Genomic DNA, 15,787 nt, shown 5'->3' with positions numbered 1-15,787 from the left:
TTGGCGGAGCGGGCGGGCGGCGAGGTTTGAAATCCCGACAGTCGGCGCGGGGCGCACGCGAGGGGCGGTGGGGCTGGAGCGGCGTGAGGGGCGGCCGGCGGCGGCTGCGGGTTCGTGTGCGTGCCAGGAAGCCCCGTGCGGCAGGCTATACCTGTACGGACAGGCCCCGCGTGGTGCTCTCTGCTGTGTGCGTTGTGGGGGGCAGCCCGTGCGGAGCTGAGGGTGAGTTTGTGTTGGGGATCCAGTGTGGCGGTCGGTGTATGCATTAGCTCTGTTTGATGGTGTGTATTTGGAGGGTCTCACGTGGTGATCTGTGTGTGTTTGGGGTCCTGGGTGATGTTTGTGTGTGCAGGGGGTGTATTTGGGGTCCCGGGTGGTGTTCGTGTGTGCAAGAGGTGTGTTTGGGGTCCTGGGAGGTGGTGAGGGTTGTGCCGGTTTGCGGCAGCATCCTGTGTATCTGCGTGTAGGGAGAGTTCCATGGAGCAGTCTGTGTTTGTGGGGATTGATGCATGTGGTAGTGGGGTGTATCTGTGGGGAGCAAAGCTTGAGCTGCTGTAACATCACCCTGTCCTGTGCCCCTTTTTCCCCAGGAGCTGTGTGAGACGTCATGGCAGAAGCACTTACCTCCCCAGGGCTGTTCTCTGACGATGAGGTTGCAGCTTCCCCTGTGCTTGAGTCCACAGCAACTGGGTTTGGGGCTGATTTGCGTAAAGACCTGCTGTCAGAGTTCTCTGCCATCTCCCCAGACCTGGAGAGCTCCCAGGTGAGGTTGGAGCTCTTCTGTCACAAGCAGGGCAGCGTTTTCACTCGTGGCTGCTGGTCTCTGTACAAAGCTGTAATGTGATGCAGGAGCAACAGAGACTCTTCAAAAGAGGCTGGAACAAATTGTTGCGTTGTGAGGAGCAGTTCCTCTTAGGAGCAGTGGACTGTGAAGGGCACAGTCAGCGAACGCCTTGTAACAGTTGGGACTCTTGGGGTGGTGCTTGGTCTGGGGGCTGGTTTTGGTGTCAGGTCTTAGGGTTGCTGGTCTGATTCATTAGATAAACAAAGAAAAATGCTGGTGTGCTTGGAAATGCCTAAGAAAGCTTCTGGCATTGCTGGTGTTTTTGGGACCAGAGAAGTTCCTGAGCACTGACTGGGGTAGCCAATATGTGTGTTCTGTGCTGTGGTCCCTGTTACCTTTTCTGATGGGTGGTTGTGTGCTGCCTCTCTGGCTGCCATGTTTAACCTGTGCTGATTTTTGCAGGCTGTAGCTGAAGACAATAATGGCAAATTAAAGGTCTATCTAAGAGTTCGACCTCTGAAATCTACAGAAGTGGAAAAAGGGGAAGACCAGGTGAGACACCAAATGAAGCAGGTTTTGAGCTGGCTGTGTGCCTGCTGGGAGAGGCTGTTGTCCTTTACTGTCTATGCTGTGACCATTGCAATAATGGGTTTTATGTGTTCTTTAGGGCTGTGTCTGCATTGAGAACTCAGAGACCCTTCTTCTAAAAGCTCCTAAGAACTCCTTCACCATGCGGTGCATGGAACGTGGAGTGGGACAAGCATTGCATAGGTTCTCTTTCACTCGGGTAGGTAACTGGGACAAACCATCCATCTGGAAGTTTTCTGAGCTTAAACCAGCCTTAGCAGCTTGAAAAGGTGGCTTATTCATACTCACTGATCTCAAGGTGCACTGCCTGAGCTCTGCAGTCTCATACAATCCTCTCTACGTCAGTTTTTCTGCTGCTGTTTTCTTAGTTTTTCTCTTTTTAAGCTGCTCCTGACAGCTTTTTTTGGCAGCAAATGCCAAACTCTTGTTTTGTTCATGAGCCTGTAAACAGACTAAGGGCTGCAGTGATATCAAATGTTACTGGATTAAGCAAAGGAACAGCCTGTTTTTGTAAGGGGCTCAGCTGGAATTGCTGGTGGGTTGGTTGCTCATGGCTAGTGGAGGGAAAAAGGACTGTGTAATATCACTTGAGCAAACATCAGCAGTCAAAGGACAGGAAAGATCTACATGAGGCCGTTTTTTGTGTCTTGTTTGCAGATCTTTGGACCAGACGTGGGGCAGAAATTGTTCTTTGATGAGACAATGAAACAGGTGATAAAGGATGTACTGAATGGGCAGAACTGTCTGGTTTATACCTATGGCATCACCAATTCAGGGAAGACTCACACGATTCAGGGTAAGGAGAGCACTAGGTGTTAGGAGCCTGTTGAGGGATTGTCTGCTGCTACATGTGAATCCTCAGCTTGCTGCTGTTCTTGCCTCAGGCACCAACCAAGATGGGGGGATTCTGCCTCGCTCTTTGGCAACCATCTTCAACAGTGTGGGGGACCAGCTGTACCAAGCCATGGACCTGAAGCCTTCCCTCTCCAACGAGGTGATCTGGCTGGACAGCAGGCAGGTGAAGCAGGAAGAGACCAAGAAGCAGATGATGCTGCAGGGGGGTCTCTGGGAGGTAAGCATGGGGCTTCTGGGAGGCTTGATAGCAAAAGGAGAGGGATGGTGTCATGCCACCTACATGCTCGTGTTCTTGGTTTCCTTCAAGGAGGAGCTGTTAACGCCACTGAAGAGGAGTTGCAGTGCTGAATCTCAGCTCCAGGCCACCACCAGTGGCAGTTTTGACAGTGGAGTTGCTGGCCTCTCTTCATCCAGCCAACTCACCAGCCGTTCAGACGTCAGCCAGACTGAAGGTATGTCTGGAAGCCTATTGTGTTCTACCTGATTTTTGTTGCTTGTGATGGAAGAAAGGATGATGGCTGTTTGGATGCTGTGTTGTGGGTAAGGGAGTAAAGGTGCTGTAGTCTCACAAATATTCCCCTTGAAAAATATGGATGTCAAGGCAAGAAGAACTTTGTGCATATATTTTGCCAATATCAGAAGACTTCACTGCTGCTTAATAACCAAGCCATGTGAAATGAAAAGTTACTTGCGACTCACTCACTCACTTCATTCAAGGAATGTGGTTATTGAGCAGCTCATTGCTGGGAAGCAGGGTGCTAAAGTGACATGCTGCACTGAGCACTTGTGCCCAGACTTTCAAACCCAGGAACTACCAGATGATTAGGTACCTAGAAGCATGGAGTGATTGAGGTAACAAGGACTAAAACTTAACTTGTGCTGGAGGGAGTTCATGTTTGAAATATCCTGTAATTCCGGAGTCAAAATCAGGTATATAAAAAGTCCTTACACAGAATAGAGGATACTGTTAAAGGAAACTTGAGGCTGTCTCAGTGGGGACAGGCATTAGAGTAGATACAAATGGGAGGAGGTGTATAGAATAATTTGATTCTGGGGTGGTTTTTCCTGTAAAGAATGTATCTCACTCTACAGCTAAACCATTCCAGTTGCACATATGAAGAGCTGCAGTCAAGATTTGTTTTCCTTCTTTTTTTTTTTCCCCAGAACTGGGCCCTCTCTGGGCTGATTTGGATCGAATTTCACTCACCAGCGCAGGAAATGTGCAGTTCTCCATCTGGGTTTCCTTCTTTGAGATTTACAATGAGTTAATCTATGACTTGTTAGACCCAAGTCTCTCTGGACAGAACCGCAAGCGGCAAACACTGCGGCTCTGCGAGGACCAAACTGGCAACCCCTATGTGAAAGGTAGATTTACCTGGAAGGGATCTTTAGTGGCTTTCTAGGAAGACTTTAGGACTGAGTGGGTGGGTGGCTTAGCAGTGACGCACTGGGGAGCCCCACAGAGACCTCTGATATCTGGATTATGGGAATGTCAAGTTTGTTAATGTCAGGGAAAAGCAATGATGAAGTTGGGGCTGAGATAAGTTTTCTGCCAGTCTCCTAAACTGCTGTGCCCAATGCGTGCTTGCTTTTCCAGATCTGAACTGGTTCAATGTCCAGGACGCTAATGAAGCCTGGAAGCTCCTGAAACTGGGTCGGAAAAACCAGAGTTTTGCCAGCACCCACATGAACCAGAACTCCAGTCGCAGGTCTGAAGGGGAACGGGGGCTGAAATGCAATTCTGAGGGGCTTTTGAAGGTTATGTCATTGTTTTTAAATATCTACTTGTTTCTATACAGTCACAGTGTTTTCTCCATTCGGATTCTGCACTTGCAAAGAGGTGGCAGTGAAGTTGTTCCAAAAATCAGCGAGTAAGTTTCATGCTCTCTGGGATTTGGGGGTGTTCTCAGTGGATTCAGCTTCCCTGTCTCTTCTGTTGAGGACCTGGAATATGGGAAGTATCTTGATAAAGGTATTGTTGAAAGGAAAGAAGTAAAAATTCCCAACCTTAAGTCTTGGAACTGACAGGAGTTTGAGGAGTACTGCAAAGCACAACTTGAGGTAGTTCTCAGGCTTTTTGAATGAAGGTAAATGTGAGTAACCCTACCCTTACAGCAGGAACATGTCTGTTCCTGGGATGTAGCTACCTGGAAATGGGTTGTCTCAGTACCTGGGAAATGGCTGTTTCATGGACTGACAAAGGATCTTTGAACTTGACACCACAAAGCTTGCTATGATGTTACCTTGTGTAACACCTACACTTAGGGTAGGCCCTTCCATCCAGCAACAGCCCAGGCACCCCAAAGGAGCATTCCATGCCCTTATGAGGAAGCTGGGAAGGTGATTGCAGGGTGTCTGAATTGTAAACCTGGATAGAGCAGGACAAACCCAGCAGGTTGTGTGAATATCGCTGTGTTTCCTTCAGGTTATCCCTGTGTGACCTGGCAGGGTCTGAGCGCTGCAAGGACCAGAAGAGTGGGGACCGAATGAAAGAAGCCAACAACATCAACACCTCCCTGCACACACTGGGCCGCTGCATCGCCGCTCTCCGCCAGAACCAGCAGTCCAGGTGAGCATCCAGAGCTCCAGAGGGCGGGTGTGACTGGGCTGTTTTGCTTTCCCAGCTCACTCCTGTCTCTCCCCACAGGACAAAGCAGATGGTGGTTCCATTCCGGGACAGCAAGTTGACCCGTGTGTTCCAGGGGTTCTTCACTGGGCGTGGGCGCTCCTGCATGATTGTCAACATCAACCAGTGTGCGTCCACTTATGATGAGACTCTGTATGTAGCCAAGTTCTCAGCCATTGCCAGCCAGGTGAGTAGCAGACACCAGGATCAAAGCATGGCCAGGGTATATCCTGCTTCTGTGGGAATGGGCCCTTTTCCACAAGGAGAGGGGGGCACGCTCACAAGTCTTTCCTACGCTTCTCTGGTGGCTTATTTTACCTCTAGAGTATTTACAGATTCTGCTAAACTAACAGGTTGCAGAGAAGGGCTGTGTTTAAAAATTACACAACTCTCAGGCTTTGCACACAGCAATGATGATCTTTTCCTCTTCAGCTTGTGCAGATGCCTCCCACAAAGCTGGGATTTCCATCCCTACAATCCATCATCAAAGAGCACAGCAGGAGAACCAGCCAGGGGGCAGAGGCAAAGGAAGAAGTGGACTCAGAAGAAGACGAAGACACTGAGGATGAGGCAGATGTCTCCATGTATGAGAAGAAGGTGGGTTGTGATTTGTTTTACAGCCTTCATGGATAGAAGGGCAAGAACATGACTGTTAGTTTGACCTCGGAGGTGGGACTGCAGCTTGGCACCATGCCAAGAGAGGTGACAGAGAACCTCAGAAGGATATAGGACCCAGGAGGTTGGGAATCTATGACACAAATATTTCACAGTTGGTCTAAACCTGACACACACGCTTAATTTGGAAACACTGTCATCTGTGGAATAGTGACAGTAAGAGTGTGGGTGCAGACCTGAAATCTAGAGATCAGAAAACATGCAGAACAGGTGGCTAAATTGAGGAAAAACAATCAAACTTCCTAGATACTCAAAGCAGGCAGCTGGGATAGCTGAAAGATCAAGATGGAAGTCACACACCTACAGAGATTCGAGCTGTCATGTGTCAAGGTAGCGAACCCCGGCAACTTCTCTTTCCAAGCGACTAAAATAATCTTAAATCTGCAGATCACTGCAGCCTGCAGACACAGGATCACTTAGTTAATTCCAGGCTTTAACTCTGTTGTGCAGTGTGGGCAGTGGAGCTGTGTCCTTCTTGCAGGACTTGCTGCGTGCAGCAGAAGCTGCACGAGAGCTGCTGGTGCAGGAGCGGCTGAAGAAGCTGCAGCTCGAGATGCGCCTGCGTGAGGAGATCTGCAATGAGATGATGGATTACATGCAACAGAAGGAGCAGTGGTGGAGGTACAGCCTGTGCTGATCCCCCTCCCTCTGCTCAGGTTGAGCTGCAGCACCCAGAACCACCACACCCTGACATGGAGTTGTTTGTTCTCTTTGTAGCCAACACGTGGATGCTCAGAGGGAGCAGCTGGAGGAACTGTACGAGGAAAAACTGACTATCCTGAAGGAGTTATTGACCGACCATTACCAGGAGAAGATCCAGGTTTGTTCAAGCAATGAAATAACATCAGGAAAATGGCAGTGGGTTGGGAGGAGACTCAGGGTACTTGAGTCCAGGACAATGTTTATGCAAACTGAAAGATGTTGCTTTCTGAGGTATTTTTTGTGATATTTGATTGCTTGATCCACAATTTTTGCTTCTTGTCTCTTCCTTTACGTAGCTCACTAGGCTTCCTAATTTTCAACATTTAATCTGGAAGCTAATGTGCAACTATCCTGACTCCTCCATGTATTCAACACGATTTTCTCCCCACCTTACTCTATTCACTAGTGGCTTGCTTTGCACTCTTCAGGTTCACATAAGTTGTGTGAATTTCTCTTCTTGCTCTTAGTTGTGATGTTGGGTATGGGCCCATCTGTTTTACATGCCATGGCATTTGAGTGGCCTCTGGGGCTTGTTGCAGACCTCTCTGAAGATGCCAACTCTCCAAAATATCCCTTTTCTTTAGAGGCTGTAAAAAAGTTGTTTAGGCTCCCAGGAAGTGGGTTTACTGTGTTCACTTAATGGACTTTAAAGGCTGGGTCCTATGTGTGAAGTGTGGGATTGACAAAGTCTCCAGGAAGACATAGAAAGTTTCAGAAAAGTTGTGGTAAGAAAATCTTGTTGAATATTTGAACAAACTTCCTTTCTAAGGAGCGTGATGAGGAGATTTTGGAGCTCCAAGCTACTCTGCGGGAGACCAGAGAAAAATTGGAAAGTCTGGATACTAAGGAAAAGGACTCGGAGCAAGGCTTACGTCGATCCAAGCGAGTGGCTACCTCCTCATCTACTGTGCAGAAGGAGCTGGCAGATACCAAAGCCAGACTGGAGCAGTGTCAAAGGGAGTTACATACCACGACTGCAGGTATGGCAGTGATGCTGCGCTGCTTCTGACCTGTGCCTGAGAGATCCTTGTACAGGGTTAGAGAGACTTTCTTCAGGGTACATTGGATTCAGACACCCTGGAACCATTATTTTGAGTTGTAGATAACAGGAATTATGTGCTGGATGGGCAGTGTTTCTCTTCATTTTCACATGAAAATGGACTTTAGGGCAGGATAATCTCCCTGTTCAAATTCTTAAGTCCCTTTGTGTAACTGAAAGGGAGAAGCCTGGAATGTCTGTGCAGGTCTGTACAAACTCAAAGCTCTTCTTGGCTTGCCTGTGGCAGCTTGTCTCAAGGCAAGTCCTGAACTTCAGGAATAGTGAAAGCTGGCGAATGTCCTGTTGCTCACTACTTTTTGTCTGTTCCTAGAGTTGCACAGGTACCAGAAATTAGTGGAGCCACCGCCCTCTGCCAGACCCATTACTATGGATGTAGACAGGAAGCTGGAGGATGGACAGAAGGTAACTCCAACTCTGTGTTACAGAAAGGAACACCTGCAGGTCAAGGTGGTTTCCAGTATAAACAGTGTTTGGGGCTGCTGTTTCCAGGTTTTTAAACAGATGGTTGAAGTTAAAATGGGCTTGTTGAACTTACTGGAGATGTTGATGGTTGTGGTATCTGTGATCCCAGCGTATCTCACGCAGATGGGATCCTCCCTCAGTGCTGCATGTCTGAATCACCTTGGAGTGGCTTTGTTTGCAGAGCAGTGCCAAACCCACCTGTTTTGAATCTCTCTCCTTCAGAATGTCAGGTTGCTGCGTTCAGAGTTACAAAAAATTGGGGAGTCTCTCCAGTCTGCAGAGCGAGCGTGCTGCCACAGCACAGGAGCAGGGAAGCTCCGAGAAGCCCTCTGCACGTGTGATGACATTCTGGCCAGACAGGTAATGTGTCTGTTTTGTTGGGGGTTGCACAGAGGGGGGTGTTTAGTCTTTGTGCTTTGCCCATAATTAGAGTAACCTCAGTTCTATGCTGCAAATAAAAATGACTTATTTGCTAGTGCATACTATTACATGAAGGGAACTAGATTGCTGATTTTTCAATTGCACATTTACCTTTCCAAAGGAGACCCAAATCGTTCCTGTTAACTGCCAGCCTGTACTTAAAGTAGGAGAATTCAGAGTTCTCATTTCCTTATCCACTCGATCACAGTTGCTATGGCAGCATATTTGCAGCAGAATGGAGTCAGTTTTGTCCCAGCCCTACTGTTCCTATTTGTTACTGAACTTTTTACTGTTGACAGTAGAAACTTTGAAGCATGGCCTTATTTAGTAGAACAGTGAGTGAATTTTGGCAAAAGGCAGTTTATCCTCCTCAGTTCACAGTAACCAAGGAGTTTGACAACTTGTCATAGTACCTGAAGGGAGCCTACAAGGAAGATGGAGAGGGACTTTTTACAAGTGCATGGAGAGGCAGGACAAGGGGGAATGGCTTCAAACTGACAGAGAGTAGGTTTAGATCAGATATTAGGAAACAATTCTTTACCTGTGAGGGTGTTGAGGCCCTGGCACAGGTTGCCCAGAGAAGTTGTGGATGCTCCACCCCTGGAAGTGTTTAAGGCCAGGTTGGATGGGGTTTTTAGCAACCTGATCCAGTAAAAGATGTCCCTTTCCACAGTAGAAGAGTTGGAATGAGATGATCTTTAAGATCCCTACCAACCCAGATCTTTCTATGATTCTATGATACCTATATTTTTTATATAAATATATATATATTGCCTTCCCTTCATCAGGACCAAACCCTGGCAGAACTGCAGAACAACATGATGCTGGTCAAGCTGGACCTGCGCAAGAAGGCGGCCTGCATTGCCGAGCAGTACCACACGGTGCAGAAGCTCCAGGCTCCTCCAACATCCACCCTCAAGAAACGCTTCTGTGCCAACAGGGAAAATGTACAACCTAATCAGCCCCCTGGTAAAAAGCCCTTCCTGCACAACCTCCTGACGCGTTCGGCCACCCGTCCTGTTGCTGCCAGAGGGTGGCAACTTCGTTCAGTCGCTCTATGACTTTTCAGAAAGAGATTCCTGCCCTGCTGTTACTGGAACAGGTGGCAAATCCAATGTAATGGCACCTGGTTTTCATTGTGCGCTTGTTTATTGTTATTGTAGCTGCTTGAGAGCTTATGTAAACATTTCTGGGTACGTATCGATAAACTTTTAATCAATACCAAAGTGGACAAAGTGACCTTTTGTAATTTAAACACTACAGTGAGGAAAGTCCTTAACTATATAATAACGCAGATGATCAAACTTGTTTAACAAACGGACAAGTTAAAGGTGAGTTGTCATCTTCAACTATGTTGGCACACAATTCAAAAATAAGTTCACAAGTTCCTCCTTGAAAGATATTTTGCCTTCCTTGAATTATAATCCTTTATTAAAGTATACACGTTCTAGGCCAGGGCTGTTCTCTCGGATCTGGGCTTGCAATGCTGGCTCCAAGCGTGATACCGCCATAGAACTGAGCAAAAGAAACAGGAAAATGGTTACATAAAGCAAGCACTTGAGTGTAAAATAAGATGGACGATGCATCTGGTTAAACTTCCTGGACTGTGAAAGAGTTTTCACATCTTTTTAAATGTCTTATAAGGGAAGCAAACTAGATCAGGGACAAATGAATCCCTGCTCAAATGGCAGTAAGACAATCTATGGAGTCAGGAAATGGTGTTGGGATCCACTAACTTGTAGCTGGCAAGAGAAACTTACCTTCCTAAAGGTGTTTTTATTAAATATAATAAAAACACCTATTTAACTTACCACCTGATTTATTCAGTTCAATAAAAGGTTTACTTTTATGAGAACCAGTTCACAGTAAAGTGAATTAAGCTGCCAGGTTATTTGAATAGCTGCAATTTCCTGAACACAGTTCAAGGTCTTCCTCTGAACTGAAGAGCCCTGGCTAAAATCAAGACCTGTACCACGTGTCCTAGGCTGGTTTGTCAAGTCATCTCCAGGTAGCCTAGTGACACTTGTTTACCACAGCTCTCTGTCCCAGGCCAAGCAGGGAAACAGATGGTGTCAGAAGGATCTGTTGTACTCGAACAATTGCATCTGATGAAAATTGGGTATTGTTTTCTGGAAGTCAAAGCTACCTTAGTTGTTCAGTACTTTTTTTAATGGATTCAGCTCCAGCTTGGATTGTTTAAGCTACATCTGGCAGTCTGTTTAGACAACTGTTATTAATATGAGGGACAGCTCAGCTGAATTTAAGGCCCTGTCCATACTACATACCAAATTGAGCTAAGTTAATTTGTAAATAACTCATTCAGGCTTCATCATTATTTCAGCTAGAAACAATTTTCACTATAAGACAGTTTTCAGTACTGAGCTATTTTTGTATTGATGAAAAAGTCTTTCTTAAGAAATATTAATCAAATTACAAATAAGCACAGATAGTCCAATGCTGTTCTGTATAACTAGAAGAGTTTCCAGCTGAAAATAAAATGGGCTCTTACTGTATTTAATGCATCCGTAACCTTCCTGGACATGAATATATTATAAATCTCATCTTGAGCTGCTAGGGGTTTGTAAACAACTATTATATATTACTGATGAGTAACATAGGTATTACTTTTCTGTATATTCTCTTGTTTATCACCTTTGTTGTGTGGGAAATAAAACTGTGTGCTTGACCAGGCAATGCTTGACCCTTTGCTTCTGTCTGTGCACGGATCTGCAGTGTAACATTACAGTGAAAATAATAACAGCAATACCCACCTTTTCTGAGGAAACAGTGCACAACACAGGGGAGTTGCAAACACGAGACTAGAGGAGACAAAAATGGGATTACAATATTTAGGGTGCTAAAAGAGAATTCAAAAACCTTATGCATGATTAGGTAAAAAGGTTTCCAGTTTGGTTTTTTTTTGTACACAGTGAGGTAACATTCCACAAAGTGCTATGTTTACTTCTCTCTGCATTGTACCTTATTAAATAATTTACCTATTATGTAGTACTAAATCTATCAATACCATGCTTCCAAATGTGTCTAAAAGTATCATTTGATGTCCTTACAGTGTTTTACATTAGTGTGCAGGACACCAGATAGTGCTAGACACAGCAAATTAAACTCTCTATTAACCAAATGTTTCAAGAATTCATCAGCCTTCAGGATTAGATTCCACTGACTTTATGGAGGTAGCAGCCAAAGTACCTTTTCTAATCAAGCTGCCACATGCCTTTTTTTGCCACTCCTTTCCTCCCTCCCTCTGCTTTTCTTGGCAGCTTCTTCCTTTCTAATGGCTTTTTTGTTTTTAACATGGTATTATCAGTTACAGAGATGGAAGTGAAGTAACTGCTGCAGCCTCATTGACCCTCTCAACCTTTTTTTCTTTGAACAAAGTGCAAATATTGCTACTCTCTCAAAAAACCTACAAGTATCTCTTAAAATAGCAGACCCAACCCAAAAAAATCACTTACCAGACTCCAACTAATCCAACTTGAATGGGAGCACTCAACCAAGGATATCTCTGTTGAAAACAAACCATACACAGTGAGTATGGTATCTTATCTTCTCCCTTTCCCCTTTCTGGAATTCTTGTTTTCTAAGAGACAGATTTTGCACCTAAAAGACCCTTGGACATGAAGGCAAACCCACAGGCAGTGTACCTTAAAGCTGAGCTCCAGTTTGAGAGCCAAATCCCTTTTAAAAAGTAGTAAGGAAATTCCCAGTGGAAACAACATACATTGTGATCCTGATTGATTTAGGATGTGATGCTGAGCCCCTGGGCTTTCTCTCTGAGTCACACAAGCCCACAGTAGCAGGACAGCTGAAATTTGGTGTGGTGCTACATCTCTAAAGGGCTCAGTGAATTTTGCCCAGGCATTCCAAGGAAGAGCTTCGTCTGGGTTACAGCTCCTTTGGTGACATCAAATGGTTTTAATGTGCAACTGGAACCACCACCCATAAACAAGGGAGATGTCAAGGAAAAAGGTAAGTCTGCCTCTCTCAGTCTTGTCCTGTCATATGATTTCCCTTGATGTGTAGGAAGTTGTCCCTGTAGCAACACTCCAGTCCTGCAAGAGTTCACCTTTCACTGAAAGAAAAAAGGGCTGAAGGATCGGGGAAACGTAGCTGAGAAAGCAACTAATAACCTATGGATGCATTTTTAGCATAATCTTCATTACTATAACTTTTGCAGAACTTGAATATATGCCAAGAAATAGAGCTTTTTTGCAGGCTTTTAAAATATTTAAGAACCCGCTCCCCCCCATGTTAGAATTTTAGTTGAAATCCATTACTAGTGAAGTAAACCCAGATCTGTTCAAGGGACACTGCTGCTACACTAAAAGCAGTGTCTCAAAAGCAGGACTTACACAGCTGCCATGAAAACACGAAGGGGATTTTAAAACAAAACAGCTCATGAGTTAAAAATCACATGATGCAGTGGATGATGTTTTCAATGAAGATGTTTGTTTCTGCAAGTAGCATTTCTCAAGATACAGAAGTTAGAGGGGAAGCTGGGGAACAAAAGCTGGGCACTAGTTGAGAACAGAAATGGACAAAGGAGATGTAGAAAGCTCAGGAGGACAAAGCTGAGGGCTGAGGAAGGTCACAGCAGTGGAGAAGGCAGAGAAAACAAGCCTGTGTGGAGTAAACTTTCTCCAGACCCTGAGGGAGAAGAAATGATGTAGGAGACTGCTTCTCTTTATTTTTTTTCCTGGAGTCAATCTGTTATCCAGAAATGAGTGCAGGAAGAACTGTGCAATTCAGCAATCACCTGCAACAACAGATAACAAATGGGAACAGACAGGAACAGCAGGAAGGGTGAAGAGTGAAGGCAGCAGAGCTTTGCTGTTCTGGCATTCCCTAAACACCTTCATTTGACTCTCAGATGAGATAAATTCACCCAAAATTCTTTACATTTTATATATCGGGAGAGTCCGTGACGAGATGTGAACACAAACTCTCTACTGCAAATGACTTCTGTCTCTGAGAAGGAAGGGAGAGGGATGCTGCACATTGCAGTGGGAATGTGGGACCTAAAATACAGAACAGAAAAGCCCCAAATATAATTGTATAACTGAAAAGGCTCCTGGAAGGTGCCATGAGAGGAATAGATGGCCTCATGCCTTTGGTGTTGTCTCGTACAGACTCTGTAAACAACATCTAGTTCACGTGCTAGAACAGTTTTTGCCAACTTGATCTGAGTTACAGCCTTGCTTTTTCCAGAATGTTACCAGACCGCGCTAATCAAGAAAGATGGTGAGGAAAAACTCTTAACACTGTGAGAGGTCAATATTAAGAACTGGAGTTGCCCAGGAAACAAAGCAATAAAACAAAACTTAAACGCAGGCTGCACACCCCTACAAAGAGATAAAATGGAGAAGCACACGACAGACAGCAGAAGAATTGACTGTGTTAGAGAACTATCCATTAACTCTGGAAGAAGGCAGTTCCCAATGAATCAGGATCTGATTTCCAGATGTCTTTATGACATTTTAGTGGTTAGTGCAAACAGAGAAAATGGAGAAATGATAATTAAGCAAACAAAAGCTTTAAAGAGAATCATCTTTTTTCTAACTGTTTCCTTTCATTGTTGGATATAAAAATCTGCCAGCTTTCCCAGGCCAGCTCTGCCTGTTTTAAAAAAAAACAACTAAATGAATGACAGTGAAATTAGGAATGTACGGAAGACTGCAGGGCATAAGACATTCAAGAACAATGCTTGAAAAAAAAGCTCTCTGTTCTGGTTTTTACCAGTTTTGAATACAGATTTCAGTTGCAGACTAAGAGACCCCAAAGAACTTGTTTTAAAGATATATGAGGAAATTTCTGGAAAAACTTGCATGTTAATACAGTATGCAGAACAGGAGAGAAACTGAAGCTGAAGCTGCAAGAGTAATAATACAAATTAAAACTTCAGTGTTTGAGTTTTTGTAAATTTTTATGGAAAAACCCAATTTCTTTCCTTAGGAGAAAAGTGACTTGTAAGTAAACTCAGTAAATGCTATGCCTCAGAGCAAGGTTGTTTATGGATCCTCCTGCTGCAGCAGGTAAAATACCTTGGTTTTACAAAGAGCTAGTCAGGTGTATGTCAGTAGGGATAACGAAACCAGACATTATGCAGCTTAATCAATTACTAGAACACTGCATAATCACCTAAAAGGGCCCCAAAGCTGCTGCTGAAACCTACAGCAAAATCAGATGTACATATAAAAACACTTTTTAAAGTCAGAAATAATTAGATGCTTTTTGAAGCTGTAAGTATGTGCTTGTGTTTCAAAACCATTCTTGATTCATTTTCTAGCGATAACTTTTGGGAATACTGTTAATTCACACCGATGTCTTAGTGCAAAACATTGGGGGATGTGGGGGGATGAATAGTGCTACATGACCTACATCTCATTTCAAATATCAGAGGATGACAGGCTGCTATTACAGACCAGCATTCAAGGAACATTTCCTTCTGTGTGACTGCAGACCATCGTTCTATTTTTTTTTATCATTTCACAACCATTTGCCTATTTTCTGGCCTTGTGTGTTGCTTAAAAGGCTTTGGCAAGCATTCAGGAATTATTTCCAAGGGTGGTAGTGTGCAAAGCAAAGGCCAAGGACAGTGAGTTAGAAAAGCATTGCAGGGATGGTGTTGGAGTGCTGTGAATGGGATGGTGCTTCTGGAATCTCAAGAGGACATGCAGAAGCTGTTTGTTAAAAGTACAGTGGTTTAATACTAATCTCTACCAAGTGTTACCACTGACTACCTGCAGAGCAGTGTTTCACCTGAACTCACAGTCTCTCAGGCTGAGGGAGAGGAACAGGTGAGCATAAATGGTCATGATGGTACCAAAGACCACTGAGTAGTCACTGAAGAAATCGCTCATTTTTGCTGATCTGAAAAATTCACAACACCCTTATATGGATTATACCACACAAAACCAACAGATATTTGCCTCCAAACCCTGAGGATTGCTGCAACTTCTTCACAATGTTACGTGTTTGCCAGCTGAACTGATAGCATTAATTGATGGACACCTTCCACCACACCAGGTTGCTCCAAGCCCTGTCCAACCTGGCCTTGAACACTTCCAGGGATGGGGCAGCCACAGCTTCCCTGGGCAACCTGTTCCTCTTTTATATCTACAGAAGCACTTTAAAATGGTGTGCCTAACTATGTAATCTCACTGCACAGGTAAAAGGAAGCATAGAAATAGTAAGAGGTATAATTTACACATTTTAGACAAACAAAACAGGCAACTCCACCTGCTTGTCCTCCCAGTCCCCACACACTTTTCCAAGGGAGGGTCTGAAGATTCAGACCATGCTTTTTTTTCAAACTTTTTCCACCAGGAAGGAGATAGATTCTCTTAAGCTTGTTAGGTGGATTTCACAGGCAGAGACTTTGCCTGGAGCTACGCAATAATTAAATCAGTGATATCAGCTGGTGAACATGAAACTCCCTTTACAGGTAAAAAAATGAAAGACCTCCTCATTTGAATATTATTTCTCTTGTAGTAGACAACCCTAAGACTCATTTCATTATTGTTCTTTACCCTCTCATGCACACAGAGTGCATAATGTTGGTGCAGGTTATGGATTTACTTACACCAGGGGTTTGGCT

General features: G+C 44.6%; 2 protein-coding genes across 13 annotated transcripts in view; one reads left to right on the top strand and one right to left on the bottom strand.

Annotated features, from left to right (window-relative positions):
• The first annotated feature begins 24 nt into the window (after nucleotides 1–24).
• On the top strand, nucleotides 25–9,308 carry KIF20A (kinesin family member 20A). 4 transcript variants are annotated; one of them, XM_064671780.1, is made up of 20 exons: nucleotides 25–40; nucleotides 80–153; nucleotides 591–763; nucleotides 1,247–1,336; nucleotides 1,452–1,571; nucleotides 2,030–2,168; nucleotides 2,257–2,444; nucleotides 2,535–2,679; nucleotides 3,392–3,592; nucleotides 3,825–3,936; nucleotides 4,027–4,098; nucleotides 4,653–4,796; nucleotides 4,875–5,040; nucleotides 5,286–5,450; nucleotides 6,010–6,149; nucleotides 6,246–6,348; nucleotides 7,000–7,210; nucleotides 7,601–7,692; nucleotides 7,975–8,112; nucleotides 8,961–9,308. In XM_064671780.1, the coding sequence occupies exons 3-20, from the start codon at nucleotides 608–610 to the stop codon at nucleotides 9,231–9,233; spliced, it is 2,655 nt and encodes an 884-aa protein (XP_064527850.1). In that variant the 5' UTR covers nucleotides 25–40; nucleotides 80–153; nucleotides 591–607; the 3' UTR covers nucleotides 9,234–9,308. The 4 variants fall into 4 exon arrangements, with proteins under 4 accessions (XP_064527850.1, XP_064527852.1, XP_064527853.1 ...); XM_064671782.1 differs by lacking the exon at nucleotides 25–40 and having other exon boundaries at nucleotides 84–187; XM_064671783.1 differs by lacking the exon at nucleotides 25–40 and having other exon boundaries at nucleotides 93–110.
• Nucleotides 9,309–9,358: 50 nt separating this feature from the next.
• SFXN1 (sideroflexin 1) overlaps nucleotides 9,359–15,787 on the bottom strand; it is a 42,565-nt gene continuing 36,136 nt past the window's right edge. For 6 of the 9 annotated variants that reach the window (XM_064671798.1, XM_064671797.1, XM_064671796.1 and 3 more), the window contains exons 9-11: nucleotides 11,646–11,695; nucleotides 10,944–10,991; nucleotides 9,573–9,687 (exon numbers count right to left, since the gene is read on the bottom strand). In XM_064671798.1, the coding sequence (XP_064527868.1) occupies nucleotides 9,591–9,687; nucleotides 10,944–10,991; nucleotides 11,646–11,695 (195 nt within the window). In that variant the 3' untranslated portion in view covers nucleotides 9,573–9,590. The other 3 variants (XM_064671792.1, XM_064671793.1, XM_064671801.1) reach the window with 2 other exon arrangements.

This window comes from Pseudopipra pipra, chromosome 15 (assembly GCF_036250125.1).
Source record: "Pseudopipra pipra isolate bDixPip1 chromosome 15, bDixPip1.hap1, whole genome shotgun sequence".
Lineage (NCBI taxonomy): Eukaryota > Metazoa > Chordata > Aves > Passeriformes > Pipridae > Pseudopipra > Pseudopipra pipra.
Note: the sequence above shows the minus strand (reverse complement) of the source record. Positions and strands in the feature narration are given on the sequence as shown.